General features: G+C 38.6%; 1 protein-coding gene and 1 pseudogene across 2 annotated transcripts in view; one reads left to right on the top strand and one right to left on the bottom strand.

Annotated features, from left to right (window-relative positions):
* The window catches only part of LOC307196310 (RNA/RNP complex-1-interacting phosphatase-like), a 28,262-nt gene extending 11,007 nt beyond the window's left edge, over window positions 1-17,255 (bottom strand). Inside the window, exons 1-8 of the mRNA XM_079941176.1 lie at window positions 17,057-17,255; window positions 15,592-15,667; window positions 14,497-14,628; window positions 11,389-11,512; window positions 8,203-8,263; window positions 1,960-2,006; window positions 1,269-1,344; window positions 858-1,040 (exon numbers count right to left, since the gene is read on the bottom strand). Coding sequence (XP_079797302.1) covers window positions 858-1,040; window positions 1,269-1,344; window positions 1,960-2,006; window positions 8,203-8,263; window positions 11,389-11,512; window positions 14,497-14,628; window positions 15,592-15,667; window positions 17,057-17,157 — 800 coding nt within the window. The 5' untranslated portion in view covers window positions 17,158-17,255. The remainder of the gene's footprint in view (window positions 1-857; window positions 1,041-1,268; window positions 1,345-1,959; window positions 2,007-8,202; window positions 8,264-11,388; window positions 11,513-14,496; window positions 14,629-15,591; window positions 15,668-17,056) is intronic.
* Window positions 4,585-5,247, top strand: LOC307196218 (RING finger protein 11-like; annotated as a pseudogene). Its single transcript has 2 exons — window positions 4,585-4,857; window positions 5,072-5,247. The product of its transcript is annotated as an RING finger protein 11-like (transcript).
* Window positions 17,256-17,947: the final 692 nt, after the last annotated feature.

Here is a 17,947-nt window from a genome sequence, read left to right as displayed (position 1 = left end):
GCCATCATCAAAAAATCTAGAAACAATAAATGCTGGAGAGGGTGTGGAGAAAAGGGAACCCTCTTACACTGTTGGTGGGAATGTAAATTGATACAGCCACTGTGGAGAACAGTATGGAGGTTCCTTAAAAAACTACAAATAGAACTACCATATGACCCAGCAATCCCACTACTGGGCATATACCCTGAGAAAACCATAATTCAAAAAGAGTCGTGTACCAGAATGTTCATTGCAGCAATTATACTCCAATAAAGATGTTAAAAAAAAAAAAAGATCACATACAGGGTGAACAGCAGAGCCAGGATGCAAACCCAAGTCCAGCCTGACAATCAATACACTGGACTACCTTGTCAAAAACTTGCTAAATTAATAGCAAAATAGCAAAAAGTATTGTTTAATTGTACTGAGGTTTTTCCTGTTTCCCATGTAAAAGTATGTTTGTGATTTATATGTTCAACCCCTTTGCAAGTTTCTCTACTGGAATTTTACCATTTTCCCTATAATTTGTATTTACTCTTTAAATAAAGCAACCTTCTTTATTCTGAAAACTATACCACTATTACTGCAGCCTAAGAATGTAAGATCCTTTCTGACACTCACATCAAATTATTGGCTTAAACTAAGTTTAAGAATCAATGAAAATTTCTAAGTCCTCTTCCCAACTGCCTCTGAAAAATCACCTATTCCCCCTCCTGTACTTGATTTTCCAGCCCTAAATGCAAAATATGGAACAAACAATACCTCCTGGTTGACACTGATCAGCAAGAAAACACCAGTTCTTCACATTATAATGTGTTTGCACTAATTTATAATATTAATTTCTATTTCAATTCTAGAAAAAGGGAAAGCAGAGATACCTTTCTGATTGCTGCGAATCTTGGGTCTGGGTACGGAAATGCCGAGATGTTGGGTAACCTGGGGTCTGATGTAGGTTATACTTCAGTCCTTGGTTAACAGACTTATTAGCTGTGTGAACTGGTTCCATCATACGCGCTGAGTCTTCAAAACCACTTGTTCTGGATACACTGGAATCCCGATTCCTCAAACAGAATGTTTCCACAAAATATTACTGGTCTGCAAATTCAGTAGCCAATTTAGTGACTATATTTTGGCCCGTGAAAATAACAATTCCATCCTCCCCCCATTCCTATTTGTTTAGGCTTCCTCGAGCAAGTAAACAAGCTATAAGAAGAAGGGATATGTGCAGCTTAAATTATATAAAAATAGATCTTCCTAACCACAAATATCACATATAAAATGCAACTTACTTTCTGATGGGACCATTCCGAAGGTCTTCAATGTAGTTTTGTCTTTCTAAGCAATGTCCACGGCTCCTATTGAATACTGAGGAACGGATGAATTGTTAGAGATAACTGTACAAAAAGCAAATCTTTCCCAGAGAAAGCAGATTAAAGATGAAATCCAGGGACTTCCCTGGTGGCACAGTGGTTAAGAATCAACCTGCCAATGCAGTGGACAGGGGTTCGAGCCCTGGTCTGGGAAGATCCCACATGCCACGGAGCAACTAAGCCCATGCACCACAACTACTGAAGCCCACGTGCCACAACTACTGAAGCCTGTGTGCCTAGAGCCCATACTCCTCAACGAGAAGCCACTGCAATGAGAGGCCCGCGTACCGCAACAAAGAGTAGCCCCCGCTCGCTGCAACTAGAGAAAGCCCGCACAGCAACGAAGACCCAATGCAGCCAAAAATAAATAAATTAATTAAATAAATTAAAAAAAGAAAAAAAATGCTGAAATCCACTGACTAATTATTCAGGCTGTTATATCTCGCTATTTCCAGATACATCCCTTTCAAAACTTTTGGTAAACGGTTATCTTATGTCTGAACAAATGAATTACAAACTTTTCTCTTTTTCCAAAACTTAAGAAATTCCCCTACACTTCTACCTTCAAATTTTATAAAAACGGAAAAGTAGTGACAACCCTTATACTTACATTCAATTGCATCATCTGGCCACATGCCTTCTACATCAATCAAATATCTACAAAACAACAAAATTCAAGTCATTTGTAAATAAAAAGAAAAGAAAATCAAGGTTTTGCAAAAAAGGTCCAATTTCGCTTTACAAATATAGATATAAAAATCCTAAGAAAGTATCAGCACATCTAATCAATAATTATTAAAGAATGATATATACCATGATTACAAAAAGGCTTTATTCCAAGGATGCAAGGATAACACAACTTTAGAAAATCTATTAATATAATTATTTACATTAATACAATAATTTAATTAATAAATGAAAGAGAATAAAATACATGACCAAACTGGCAGATGTTAAAAAGTTATCTGATAACATACAACACTCAGTTTTGTTTTTTTTTTTAACACTCAGTTTTGATCAAAATGCTTTGTACACTCAAAACAGGAGACTTAATATGACAGAGTATTCATCAAGAACCAACAAATAACAAAAGACAAATTAGGATAAATATTAACATCATATCTAAAAAACCCTATCTAACCAACCATAGGAGCCAGAAACTTAGGAATCACCATCACTGACAGCTATTTCTCCCTCGCCCTCATCCTCAACCCACCACCAGTGCTAACAATGATACTGCCTACATACCTCTAGAATCTGTCCACATCTTTCCACCAAAATGACCACCATACCCTGGTCCAAGCCACCATTATGCCCAATTTCTACAAAAGTCTCCTAACTTGTTTCCTCGCTTCCACTTTCTCCCTGCGGTGTATTCTCCACTCGGTAGCAAAATGATAGGTTGAAAATGCAATTGGGTATGTTCCACACACTCACCTTCAACAAAAAAAGTTCAATGGTTTTCTATTAAAGTCTGAAACCTTAAACATAAGCCTGCACAATCGAGCTCCTGCCCACACTTGTAGCTCCATTATAATCACATGCTCCCCCAACAGCCCCACCTTCCTGGCCAGTTCCTCCAACACACCGTATGCTTTCCTCTTATAGGGTCTTTTGCTATTCCTTATGCTCAGAAATCTCTCTCCAACGTCCCTATCTGCTTAATACCTACTCATCCTTCAGATATCAGCTGAAACATCCCTAAATAAACCTTCTCTAATCTCCATGATGAGATCAAATCCTCCCTAAAATATGCTCTCATGGTACTATGTTCCTCTCCTTGGCACTTGTCAGAGTTGTAATTCTACATGCAGAGTATGATTCTTGAATATCTATTCCCTCTCTGGACTGTTAGAATTCACAAAGGGCAGGTCAAGTCTCTTTACTCACAAAATGTCACAAGTCTTTTTGCTAGCCCCCAGCACAGTGCTTAAACATAACACATGCTCAATAAGTATTTCCTGCATGAACAACCATAAATTGGTACAGTGTAGCAACAACCACAAAAAGCGTAAGGGCACCAACTCTGATGCAGAAGTCCCATTCTGAGTGAAGTTAACTGAGACAAAGCATATATATTCAAAGGTGTTCACACAGCAAGGTTCATTACTTTGATGTTTTATAATATCAAAAACTTCGGACTTTTATATGTTCATCAGTAAGCAAAGGAAAAATGCAGCCTTAAAAAAAAAATAAACAAATGGGACCTAATGAAACTTAAAAGCTTTTGCACAGCAAAGTATAAACAAGATGAAAAGACAACCCTCAGAATGGGAGAAAATATTTGCAAACGAATCAACAGACAAAGGATTAATCTCCAAAATATATAAATAGGTCATGCAGCTCATTATTAAAAAAACAAACAACCCAATCAAAAAATGGGCAGAAGACCTAAATAGACATTTCTCCAAAGAAGACATACAGATGGCCACAGGGCACATGAAAAGCTGCTCAACATCACTAATTATTAAAGAAATGCAAATCAAAACTACAATGAGGTATCACCTTACACCGGTTAGATGGGCATCATCAGAAAATCTACAAACAACAGATGCGAGAGAGGGTGTGAGGAAAGGGAACCCTCTTGCACTGCTGGTGGGAATGTAAACTGATACAGCCACTATGGAGAACAGTATGGAGGTTCCTTAAAAAGTAAAAATAGAATTACTATGACTCAGCAATCCCACTGCTGGGCATATACCCAGAGAAAACCATAATTCAAAAAGACGTATGCACCCCAATGTTCAATGCAGCACTATTCACAATAGCTAGGTCATGGAAGCAACCTAAATGCCCATCGACAGATGAAAGGACAAAGGTCCGTGGACGGACCTAGAGACTGTCATACAGAGTGAACTAAGTCAGAAAGAGAAAAACAAATATTGTATATTAATGCCTATATGTGGAATCTAGAAAAATGGCACAGATGAACCGGTTTGCAAGGCAGAAATAGAGACACAGATGTACAGAACAAACGTATAGACACCAAGGTGGGAAAGTGAGGCAGGGCGGGGGTCGGTGGTGGTGAGATGAACTGGGAGATTGGGATTGACATATATACACTAATATGTATAAAACAGATAACTAATAAGAACCTGCTGTATAAAAAATAAATTTTTAAAAGTCAAAAATAAATAAAAATAATAAATAAATAAATTAATTAATTATTTTAAAAAAGAATGAGGTTGGAAGACTGTCAAAACAGCACACAGATCACACACTCAAGCCCCGGAAGATGAGGAAATGCCTTAAGTCCCCCACTTCGGATGACATCTCCCTGCCTCACAAGTCTCAGTCCGACTGGGCTAGCTTCGGCAAGGGGACGGAGCTGGATCAGGAGCCGCTGCTGTCGTATCTGGATCAAGTTCCAGTTTTGGTCTATCATCCAACACCTAGCCAGACTCGCCTAGCAACTCAGCTGAGAGGAACAAAATAGGAAAGAATAGGCCTCATACAGCATCAGCCTAAAGGAGTTTATGACCCTGGAAGAAATGGATCAGAAAAAAAGCCTCTCTCTAGTTCCCTGGTGGTGCACTGGCTAAAGACCCCGCACTCCCAATGCAGGGGGCCCGGGTTCGTTCCCTGGTCATGGAACTAGATCCCACACGCATGCCGCAACTAAGAGTTTGCATGCCACAACTAAGGAGCCCACTGCCTGCAACTAAGACCCGGTGCAACCAAATAAATAAATAAAATAAAATAAAATAAATATTAGAAAAAAGATCCGGGAGTGTGTGATCTGTGTGATGGACTTTGTTTATGACAACCCAATTTGATTTCTGCTGTGTATGCAGATCACCTGGGCTGTACAGATGACTGGCTGACGAGATCCTTCACGGGCCCCTCCTGCATGGAGACAGTTGATGCAGCACTGCTTTTGTCCTACGAGACTAACTGAGCCAGTGTCTCTCACCTGACTTCAAGTGAACCATCATTTTTGGTGGTTTTGATCTTTTCTCGTTGAGCCCAAAGATCCAGGGATTAGGAATTAAGATAATGCATGAAAGTTTCCTAAAAATTCCTAAACGGCTGCAGATGTTGGGGAAAAGTACATGATATTTTAGAAATTTATGGGGAAAAGTAGGATGCTATTTTTATGTAAAGCCTTCACCCAGTGTTTAAAAATATAATTGTATTTAGATCTTATTATTGCTCTAGTACATAGGAATTGTATAAAGTGTTACAGCAGCTATATATGTTTAAATTGTGTCGAAGATTAGGATACAGATAGTGGTTGTTTTTCCTAAGTGAGATAACTTTCTTCTTCCCCCTACCCAAATTCTTTTCTGAAGTTGCTGGCATTTGGGTCAAGGTTTTATTAAAAGCTACATTTTATAACATTGGCACAAAAAAAGTAGTTTTAAGCTTGTTTGCACAGTTCTTTTTTTTTTTAGAATAAACATAGAGCATTTATTTTTTATTTTATAGGAACTCCACAAGTTAAGGTCCCATTGTTCTTTTGCTGTGATTGTTGTTACTATTGATGTTGCTGTTTTCTGTCTTTGCTGGTTCTTTCTAATCTACCATTTGTCGTTATTGGCATATAATCATCTCATGGTCACAAGATGGCTGCGGTAAAACCAAGTATCATATTCTCACAAAACAAGGAGGAAGCAGAAAAAGAGTCCAAATGGTCATTTTCCTAATGCATATTTATCTTTCTTCAGAGAAAAATATCATTCTCATAAGCACAGTAACAGCCTTCCCCTAATTACTCATTTGCCAAAACAGACTGATAAGACAATTCATGGCAAAGAGGCATATAATAATGACTGTCTTAGGCTAACAAGGATTTATCCACTAAAGCTGAATGCTTCACTCCTCTAAAAAATCATAAAGTTCTATGAGCAAGGAAGAACTACTAAGTGACTGTTAAGTAAACCATCAGAATTGTTTGTCCAAGACCATATGATTCATTTTTTCCATTGGAAATGGAATTCATTGCCTTAGGTCTTTTTAAATAGTGTACTATTACTGTTGGGGCTGGCTCTGTGCTTGAAAACCAGTTTATTTATAACCTGTTACAAGTGCTATATTTGTTTGCAGTTAAGAAATGCAGAGTGATCTCCTAGCTTGTAAGCAAACTGAGATTCATTGTCCCTCTTCTATAAAAAAATGAGTTAATGTGTCCAGAAACTAACTCTAGTAAAGTGGGGTTTAACATTACCCTTTCTTATGTGTTTCATCTGATTATTTTGGTTGTTAACATGGTGATAATTAAAAGTTAAGGTAAATTTTAAATATTAAGAATTCTGATTTATTGAGCTTGAGTTATGCCAACATGCTTATGTAAAAATGAAAGTGGCACCATGGTTAAACTGACAAACGTTTCTCAGTTGTAACAATTTTGATTTATTCTTTCCTGTGACCTCCTTCCCTGTTGTCTTCAACCACAGCAAAAGGATACTGCATGTCTTCTTATTGTAGTGCTGAGGTTACTGAAGTTATATAAAACACATCTGTCTGTTTCTTGGAAGGAAAGTCCTGCTAGTTGACTGACAATTGTAAGCAGGGAGAATTAAGATAAATGTGTTTCATGTTTTGCACACAAATGCAGAATTTGTATAATCATGACTTCACAGTTGTGATCTCAAAAAAGAAGGAATTTCTCCTTTATACTTTTCTTGCAATTAATGTAAGAACACTCTGAATCTCTAAGCTTCTGAAGTGTTAGAAGTACAGATGGGCTACTAAAGATGTAGTTGTAATGTTTTACCCATTTAGCATGTGTTTATTTTTCCTTATGTACTCAAAGGTGACATATTTGTTCAGCTCAGTGATATTATAGCTAAAAAAATCATTCATTAGTAAAAGGAGAAGCAATCTCAACCTAACAAATCAGAAGTGTTTCTTATTATTTTATACTGAGTTGAATATTTGACTCTTAACACTTTTCTACATACAAAACACAAGTCTCTTGAAGGGTTCTTCATAAGTGCATTATAGAAGGATTTAGTATGTCATAAGCACTTAAAGATTTGACATTCAACTGTAGTAGTATCCATGTTGGTTAATTTTCTTACAAGCCCCATGATGAGTTTGAGAAAAATTGAAAGAATTAGAGTATCAGGTTCTATTAAATTGTTACATGTATCTTGCTTAAGTTTTTGTTCATTAATTTATATCCAACTACATAAAGCAAATTTGGGGAAAAACATATTAATAAATAAATAAGAATGAGGTCTCCAAATATTTTCATAGGAAGATGTCCACCATATATTAAATTATAAACCAGAATGTCTAAATACTATACCATTAAATCACATGTACTGTCAGTTCTGTATATCCAACCGTTCCATATCCTGCAGATATGGGAGGCCGACTATACTACACCATTTTACATACAGGACTTGAGCATCCGAGGATTTTGGTATCTATGGGGAGCCCTAAAACCAATCCCCTGCAGATACCAAGGGACCATTGTATATGCTTATATCTGCATTTTTTACGTCTGAAAAAATATGTGCTAAATTATTATTGGTGGTAACCTCTGAGTAGGGGGCAAAACTGCCTTAAACTTCATACATTTCTCTGACTGCATTTTTTTTTTTTTTTTTTTTTTGCAGTACGCAGGCCTTTCACTGTTGTGGCCTCTCCCGTTGCAGAGCACAGGCTCCAGACGCGCAGGCTCAGCGGCCATGGCTCACGGGCCCAGCCGCTCCGCGGCATGTAGGGATCTTCCCAGACTGGGGCACGAACCCGCGTCCCCTGCATCAGCAGGTGGACTCTCAACCACTGCGCCACCAGGGAAGCCCTTCTGACTGCATTTTTTGCATTCAGCTTACATTAGCTTACATTACTATTGCAAACAGAACAATTTAAACATGGTCTGCCTCTTGGGGTTGCAACTCACCTGCAGATGAGGTAGCCAGTCCTGTTTAAACCATGGGTACAGTGGACACCAATAAGTCTGTCTATAAAACAGGGAATATGGAATTAAGTAAGCGAAGTAGATACACTACAAAAAAGTTATACAATTTTCTGAAGAGTAGCATTTATTAATTACCACAACACTACCACTATCCTGAAAAGGAAAAACTCTGAAGAAAGGAGTGTTTTTGAAGGAAGCACTTCCATTCCTTCTCTCATTCACTGCTCCTCACACGCCACGGGTCTATGTGCCTGTGGAGACCTTGGTTAAGTAGCACCGTTCTTATTTCACAATGAAAAAGTAAGGCTTGAGACGTAAGCCCAAGCTGCACAGCAGGCCAACAGAAAAAAGACTAGAATCAAGTCTCAGATTTTTCCAACTACGCCACAGTGTTTCGTGGTCCAGCACTTAAAAAAAATTATAAGAGAAAGTAAATAAAAAACAACAACACGTAGCTGATCTCTGCAAAAGGTATGTCTGTGACTAGGTGGTGTCTGGCATTTGTCATCTCCTGCCTGGATTACTACCGCCCTGCAATTCTAGCAATCTCTTTTATTTCAACTGATCCTCCACATGGAAGATGTTATCTTTCTAAAATATAAACTTGGCTGGATTGCTCTGTTGCTTAAAAATCTTCACTTAGCACAGAATAAAGCCCAAGTTTTTAGCATAGCATTGAGCACTCTTTATAAACAAATATCAGTGTGTCTCTCCAACTGAATTATAAGTTCAAACTATGACTTACAAGGACCTACATCATCCACCTCCCTCCTTTGCCCCGCCAGTCTCCCCTGATCTCATTCTCTACTGCCCTGCCCTCACTCACTTTCCCCTGTCCAGCCACACTGGCTTCCTTACTATTCCTCAAACATGCCAAGCACAGTCGTGCCTCAGGGACTTTGCACCTACTATTCCTTCTGCTTCAGAACACACCCTCCCACCCCATCTCCACTCTCCCAGAACACACCCTCCCACCCCATCTCCACTCTCCCAGAACACACCCTCCCACCCCATCTCCACTCTCCCAGATAGCCAATGGCTTGTTTCTCACTTCAAGGCTCTGCTCAATCGACATCTTAATAGAGGGGACTTCCCTGATCACCTACCACATTCCCTCACCTCTTCATCTTGTTTTGTTATTCTCCAAAGCATTTACCGCCACTTGACACTCCATGTATTTACTTATTTATTTATCTCTCTCCCCCACTAGAATGGAAAGTACGTAAGGGCAAGAACTTTGTTCTGTTCCTACTTCCTAGAACAGTTCCTTCAACTTAGAAGGTGTTATACAAATATTTGCTGAAAATCAATGTATGACTTCTTTGCCCTTTCACACTACCCTCTAGTCACACCAGAGGCTGCCCCTCCAGAGCACAAGTTCAAGCCCTGTGCCTTCTGTACCTGTCCCCAATACCTGGGCTGTCCTTTCCTCATTCCGGCAAAATCCTCTTCCCCCAAGCCCAGCTCAAACGCTGTCTCCTCAGTCAGGCCTTCCTCAATTTCTCCTCTATATTTCTGCTGCACTTGATTCTTCTATTATAATTAACCCACTTATACTCACTACATGTTTATCTTCCTAGATAACTGTAAGTTGCTACTGAACAAAGACTTCTACTCACCTCTGTATCCCCGTGCCCTAACAACAAACCTATGAGGCTCTCGGTGTTCACTGAAACAATTTATTTTCTGAGTCTCTACCAATTCTAGGGAGTGCATAGTATAGTCTCCTCCTCATTATCAGTGAGCCTGGCACCTGTGGGAGGGCCTTACAGCAGAGGAAAGTCACCAATGGATCATAACTAAGGTCCTGAGACTGCAATGGCAGACAGCATGGCGAAGTTGGCCCACTGCATGCAGAAGACCCACAGAGGAGTCAGCATATGCAATGGACTACACTTGGTATAACACGTGAACAATCAAGGTTTACAAACGTGTTCTCATGCACTTGTAAGGATCTTCTAGCCGACGCGGAGCAGACAGAACACACACAAAGGAGGCTGGAGGAAGGGAGTAGGCCAGCAGCTGCGCCCTAACATCTTAAGAGGTAACATTTCTGTGACTACAGTTTACACAAATCAGATAATTTGCCTCCTTTCTAGACACCCTGGTTATCACAGGCAAGACCAAGCCTCTCAAGTTTGAAAGCTAAAGTATAGGAAAGATCTGTGAATAGGGCTGAAGATATTTAAGAGCTAGTACCTGCATTAAGCAACCAGGTTACAGAATGAAAATTTATCTTGAAATTCCAGTCTCGCCCTCCTCTCTCACCTCCTATCCCCTATCTTCCCACCTCCATCTCTATTCCTTCTCCCCTACTCCCTGTTTTATGTATATATGTGCATCATTTTATATATACACGGAATATTTACTGTCTGTTATATTTATTTAATAAAGTGCACACTCCTCAGGCTAAATTTAGAAAGAGGACAAAATGAACACTTTCACATGGGCGTCAGTGGTGTTCCAAAGACAGAAGATTCCTCAGTCTTAAAACATGGCAAACACCACGTTCCTTCTGATAGTTAGATGCTAGAAAAAGGCAAGTGGATCCTTAAAATTCACACGCTATTAAGATCTACTATCAACAGAGTAGATCTTAAAGCAGAAACAAGAAAACACCAGCCTTTTAAGTTCTTCCTGTCTGAAGATAAGAATAAGAGGTGGTAGTGTTCTTCCTCACTTGCACCCGAAGTGTAAAAGCGGCAAAAATATCTTAAACACATATATTATGAGGAAGCCCCTCTTCTGGTCCACTCTCTTTTGTTTTGCTTCTAGGGATCTGTCTCACTCCAAAACTTCGCTTTTGGTTTTCTTTTTTATATACGCTAAGAACCTGAGAGTCTTAACCTTTTCTTCCACCTCTCAACCAATAAATAGGACAAAAGAACATTTTTTTAATGTATTTTTCCATTCAAAGTTTAAAAAAACAGATAAGTAAGCTAGTTCAGTTGATATTTCTCACAAAAATCACTTTCCAAACTAAATTGTGACCATAAACAGGAAAAACACCGTACTCTACTAGCACCATCTGACATTTCCACCTTAATGTTACCAAACACAACTTGACACTAATGTCAGAACTATTAAAAATGTTAAAAATCCCCAACCCCACTCAAAATGCATACCAAAGTTCAGGTAAAGGAAAAAAAAAACAAAACAACAACTCACCATTATCTTTATTTTCCTTCAAAAACCCATTAACAGCACACTGGAATTTAAAAATAGTGTCATCATCTGGCACCTGATGCCCAATTGTACAAATTTTTAAATAAGGAACAGTTTCTGGTAAGTCCTATAAGGCAAAACCATGAAAATATGTATTATTTCCTTTGTAGGGAAAGAATAAAAAATTAATTAGAGAAGGCAGAATATAAACCAGGAGAGTACATTAAACTTAGTATGTCAGTCATTCTGATAAGAGCCATTTTTTCCAAAGCTGCTTTAACCAGTAATTATCACTTGGTTTTCATTAAAACTGCAGAATGGACAGTTACCAGGCATGCAAAAGGAAAAGCAAATCTATGTGAATGAATGTACATGTAACTCAAAATGATATAAACAGTTCTACCTACATTTATGTTCTATCTTACATTTCAAGGGCATAAAGCGGCTGTGATTTAAGTAGAGTAGTAGAATACAGTCAGAAGAACTTGGATTCGAATTAAGAAACAGAGCAAATTTCAGGCATTGTTGAGAACTGGTATTCTTGGGGTGGGAGAAAGTAGACTATCAATAGAAGACAGAAAAGGATAAGTGAAAATTCTGTAGTTCTGAAAATAAATGGAAAGTAGCAGTATGAACCTATGATATATTTTATATTAAAAACAAACATACGTAATTCCTAGCTCTGAGCACTGAAAAAGTCTAGAAACAACTGATGTCATTTCAAAAGGACTCAGGAGTCACTGAGAAGCTCCAACTGGCCAAAGATAGGGCCTCAGTTAGAATAATAACTGTAACGGAGTCCACGGTGATAGGAATAAATAAAATTTTACAAAACTGGTCACCACTGGAGGATATTTGTGAATCAACTCATTATTTTGAAACCTGTTAAATAAAAGAAGAGAATCATGCCTCTACAACTGGGCAACCAAACAGTTGATGAGGGGAATCTTCTCCTCGTACAAATATACCCAGCTAATAAGTGAAAAAAAGAACAACAGCATTCACCATTCTTTGAAGCCTCAACTGAATTAATGGATGTAGGTATGAATCATCAGTGACTGCTAATACCACAGAAAGACACAATTATATATGTCTCCATGGAAGAACACATCATCACCTATGAAACTGTCTTGCCAAAACAAAACATGCAAGCTTCATTCAGACCAACTACCAAGTTACAGGAAATAAAGGGACTGAAGAATATGTTACCAACACATGGAATGTAATCATCGACATCTAGATGGGACAAATTACCTGGTTTCTTTAAAAACAAAATTCAAGGAGGAAAAAAAAAGTGAGAGAGACATGGAAGGAGAACCTATAGATTAAACAAAACTTCAGAGACCTAACCATCCACGGCAAAGTGTGGACCTTATTTGGATCTAATTCAAAATTCTTATAAACAATTTTTTATGACGTTTAGGAGACAACTGCAAATTTGAGCACTCCCTGGGTATTTAATATTAAAAAATGATATTAAGGAATAAAAGTCCTGTATTTTAAATGCACGTACCAAAAACGTACAGGTGTAATTACATGCTGTCTCGGAGCTGCTTCAAGATAATATGGAATGGGGTGAAACAGGTGGGGGTATAGATAAAACATGACAGCCATCAGTTGGTAAATAAGAAAGCTGGATGAGTTCATGGGTATACAAGGAACACTCACAGTATTTTTATACTTTTGTATATGCTTAAAATTTGTGATAATTGTTTAAAAACAAGACGACACTGTAGAAAACAGTCTGGCACTTTCTCAAAGGTTAAGCGTAGAGCTACCGTATGATCCAACAACTCTGCTACTACCTACGCTGCACATCTAACAGAACTGAAAGCAGGGATTTGAACAAATATCTGTATACCAATGATCATAGCAGCATGATTCACAATACCTACAAGGTGGAAAACAACCAAGTGTCAATCAACCGTTGAATAAGAAATTATGGTATATACACATAGTGGGATTTATTAAGCCAAAGAAGGAGTGGCATTTTGTTACATGCCATAACATGGATAAACCTTGAAAACACTAGGTTTAGTGAAATAAGCCAGACATAGAAGGACAAATACTGTAGATTCCACTTACACGAGGTACCTAGAATAGGCAAATTCATAGAGACAGAAAATAGAATAGAGGTTACTAAGGGCTGGTGGGAGGGAAAATGGGGTTGTTACTGTTTGATGGTTACAGTTTTTGTTGAGGATGATGAAAAAGTTTTGATTATAGACAGTGGTGATGGTTACACAACACTGTGACTGTATTTAATGCCATTGAACTGCATATTTATAAATGGTTAAAACAGATACTATTTATCTATATTTTACCACAATAAAAATAAAGAGGAATAACTGAGTTGAAATTTCAATTCTTCCTTTTCTGAGAGTCAGTTTCATCGTCTGTAAAATTAGTAATTGTAGTTGTCTATCCTCTGAGCTTAGTGCAGAGTAAGCACTCAGCAGGAGATATCAGTACTACTTCCACTTCAACAGCAAAGGATTGTTGTGAAGATTAACTAAGTCAATGCATGTGAAAGAACTTTCTAAATGGCAAACTGATACAAATATTAACAAACATTAGGTGTTACTGTCTCCCAAGGCCATGGAACAGGTCAGAAGAAGGATAATTCTTTTGCACTGGAATGTCCTACATGGGCCAAGAGAATATATGGGTTCTGTACTATATCAGAAGGTATTAGGAAAAGAAAGCATAAAACTTAGAGAACAATTGTCTTTTACCGTGATGCTTAAACGTGCTCAGGCAACTGCTTAAAATAAGTGCTAAAGACATAATGGACATACCTTTCTTTCCTTTTAGACTACTACTATTTTTACTAAAAGTTTACTTCATTTTCAAAATATAGAACATGGAAGCTTATAGAATTTCTTAAGCATATCTAGAGCCTACTGCCAAATACTACAGTTCAATTCATATCTTTAATCTCATTTTGAAACAGCAATTACAAATGTGTATTTAAGGAAACCACTAGCTTCCCTTTTTGAACCCATGAAAGAAGGCCAGGATTCACCTTAGCATAAGATGATAACTACTGAATTACTATCAATTATTACAGTATCAGAAAGAAGGTCATTTTCAATTACGGGTTCCATTTACCTCTGGCTTATAATAGCGGCGAGTATATGTTAAGTCAATTATCAGCCCAAGTTCTTCATTCTGTTCTTGGATTTTGTTAAAAAGATCCAAGGGGGAAAAACATTCTTCTGGAGCAAGATTCTTTTCAAAACTCTGTCAGAAAGAATAAAATAAGAAAGAACATGTGTTTAAAATCCTTTATTATATTATCCATTTATTCAAACCCTGTGATGCTAACATATGAGATTAAAAGTAATGTCTCCTCCTCTGGAATTTACAAGCGATATTACAATCCTTTCTTCCAGAGAGATTAGAAGGAAAAAAATAAGTTCACTTCTATATATTTATTTCTAGGTTTGTTTATTTCATGTTGGTCTCCTAACCAGACTGTAAACTCCCAGAAGGCAGGGACCACATCAATTTTGCCTACCACTGTACTGCCAGCTCCAAGCAGAGTGCCAGAAATAAATACTTCTTGAATATCAACATATAGGAAGGATGGCTTTCACTGCTAAATATTCTTTCATGTATTTGGCTTATACATGTACCCTGTTCCATTGATCTCTTTGGTTATTCAAGTGTCAGCAACACACACTTTTTGTTAAATTAGTAGACTAGTTTTAGAGCAGTTTGAGATTCACAGCAAAACTGAGCAAAGAGTACACAGTTCCCACTTATATCCGCTCTCCTTCATCCCACACAGCCTTCCCCATTATCAACATTCCATATCAGTGTGCTTCAATTGTTAGTATTCATGAACCAACACTGAAACATCATTATCAATCAAAGTCCATAGTTTACTGCATTCATGGTACAAGTAAGTGACTATTTCTTTATTTCTAGTATAGTCATCCCCAAACATTTACATACTGAGATACCTATTACTTTCTTAGAAATTACTTTATTCTTTATTTATAGTTAGGGCATTACATTGTTTTTTTAATTAAGTACAAAAGTAGGTTGTATTTATCTATGAATTCCATTCTGGATAGTAAAGGAGGTATTAAAAAGTATTCGCTAAAAAATAGGGAAAATGGAGTACGACGGGGTTGAGAGCTAGGGATCTATATGGTGAATTCAGATTTCTGGAAGCATACGGTATTAACTTTTGCTTACCTTTTTTAAAGGAACTTTGAAAGCAATGAAACGAGTCCCAGGCATCCGCTGTCCAACTGGGAGATAGTCTTTCCACCTGTTAATATATTTTTTGTTAGGCAAATTTTATGTTAGGCTGTCTCCCTGCATAGGATGAATGCGCCTTGAAAATGGAAATCATATCCCTCTAGGGTAGGTCCCTGTTCTTTCTGCTTTGCATTTTGCTGCTCCACTTATCGACCCCACCTACTAATAACCTATACTTCCCTTGTTCCTGTTGTCCCATCTTGAAAACAGATAAAAGGTAACAAAACAATGCAAAGGTCTCAACAAATAAGGGATATCTAAAACCAGAGATGACCAGAACTTCTGTGTCACTAATAAAACCTAGCCCGATGTTGGATACTAAGGTATCATTAATACATGAGTGTTGACTGAAATAGTTTAAACTCAATTTTTTCACTTCACAATTTTTAGTCCTCATACAAAACCTGATAATAAAATTCCTTAATGCTAGGAATCACAGTGAAAAATAATATCTGAACTGACTTCTGTAAGATGAGTTAGAACTAAGGTTAATTCAGTGTATCTGAAGCATTGAAACTGAGGGCAAAAGTGGCACAAGATGGGGCCAGAGAAGCAGAGGATTCTAGACCACGCAGAGTCTTAAAGGCCAACAGTTTGTTTTCTCTTCTCAAAACAATGTTTCTGAGCGATGTTTATGAGCAATGTTCCAACTTGCTTTTAAGGTTTCTTGTATGAAGAATGGATTGGAAGATATATGGACACTAGTTAGGACCTCCTTGCAACAGACAGGCAAGTTCAGTATTAGGATGTTGAGGAAGAGCTGACAGATTCAAAAGAAATTCAGGAGATAAACTGAAGCGGGCTTAATGGGGTATGAGATGGAGGAAAGGAAGGTCTTAGGGAATTAAAGGGTTTACTGCACACATGAGCATCAAAATTAATCATTTGAACGTACAGAGGTAGATCTCTCAAGTAACACCGGTTAGGAAGCAACAGTACGCCCTTTATAATTCCTAGAGACAAAACAAATCAACTGTTTCAACGGAAAATTCGGCGGTACCGGTGCGTTTTTTCACTCAAACTTAGTTCCAGTTCCTATTACTCACATTTTCTGTGCCTAAACAACACAGCTTGAGGAACTGAAGGGGATTCCATCCTGGTAATTAAGGAGGGTCCCCAACACTGAAAGTCCCATCTTAAAAAGCAGTCCCCCTGCATTTTACCCGAGGAGCAATGGCCAGAGCCTCCCTTTTAAAACGATGGGGAGAAATCAGAACATCACACACTGTTCCTTTCAGCTACTGTGAACTGAGCCGCGAGACGACCAGTACCCCCCCTAGCACAGCGCGGACGGGCCAGCGCGCGGGGGCCACTGTGACAGGCGACAGCACAAGTGACGAAGCCCAGGCCCAGGGGCTCTGAGCTCCACCGGCAACGCCCAGGGGCCAAGGCGTATTACCTTTCCGGGATGTGGTTTCCGCCCTTCTTCTTGGCCGACGAACGTCCAGAATATCCGCGACCCTGACCCCAGCGCCCGCCGGCATGATGCCACTGGCTCATGTGACCCCCAATATGCCGCCCACCCAACGCCAAGAGTGCCAAAGTCGCCAACCCGGCGGCCCCGGTGCCAGCACAAGGCCACGAACCACAGGCACCTAGGCGTTACCTCACGCAGCTCGCGGACCTCTTTCTACTGCGCATGCGCCACCGCTCGTCGAGATGACGTCATCACGCCGGCCGACTGAGGCGCTTGATTAGTAAAGAGGATTCTGATGGCTGCAATTCCCGCTTTAGCCGGAGGGTGGTAGCAGAGGTCCATTAGTTCTTGTGTGAACCCTTCCGAATTCCAATAATAGGGGACATGGAAAGCTGTCCAACTCTCCCAGTTTCTTGTGTGGTTGTTTCAGATATTTAAGTGCTTACATTCACACTTTTTGTATCTTGTCTGTATTTGTACGTAACGGATATCCTGTATTTTATATAAGAGCAGCATACTATACATAGTCTACAATCTGTCTTGGATAGTGATTTTCCCAGTCAATTTTTGCATACATCCATTCTATTCTCTTTAATAGCTGCATAACATTACATAATTTATATGACCAGTCCAATATTGATGGACTTTTAGTTGTTTTCAGTTTGGGGTTTTGTTTTTTGTTTTTGTCCTCTGTTACAGGTAGGCTGCAATGTGAACATCTTTATACATGTATACAGCTATATATGAATTTCTAGACATAGAATTTCTGCAATGAAAGAGATGCAAACTTAAAAAATTGAAAGATTTTTAATCAATCTAATCTGCCTAATCAACCTTGCAAAAATATTCTATCAGGGTGGACCAACTGAGATA

The sequence above is a fragment of the Stenella coeruleoalba genome (assembly GCF_951394435.1).
Source record: "Stenella coeruleoalba genome assembly, chromosome: 13".
Taxonomy (NCBI): Eukaryota; Metazoa; Chordata; class Mammalia; order Artiodactyla; family Delphinidae; genus Stenella; species Stenella coeruleoalba.
Note: the sequence above shows the minus strand (reverse complement) of the source record. Positions and strands in the feature narration are given on the sequence as shown.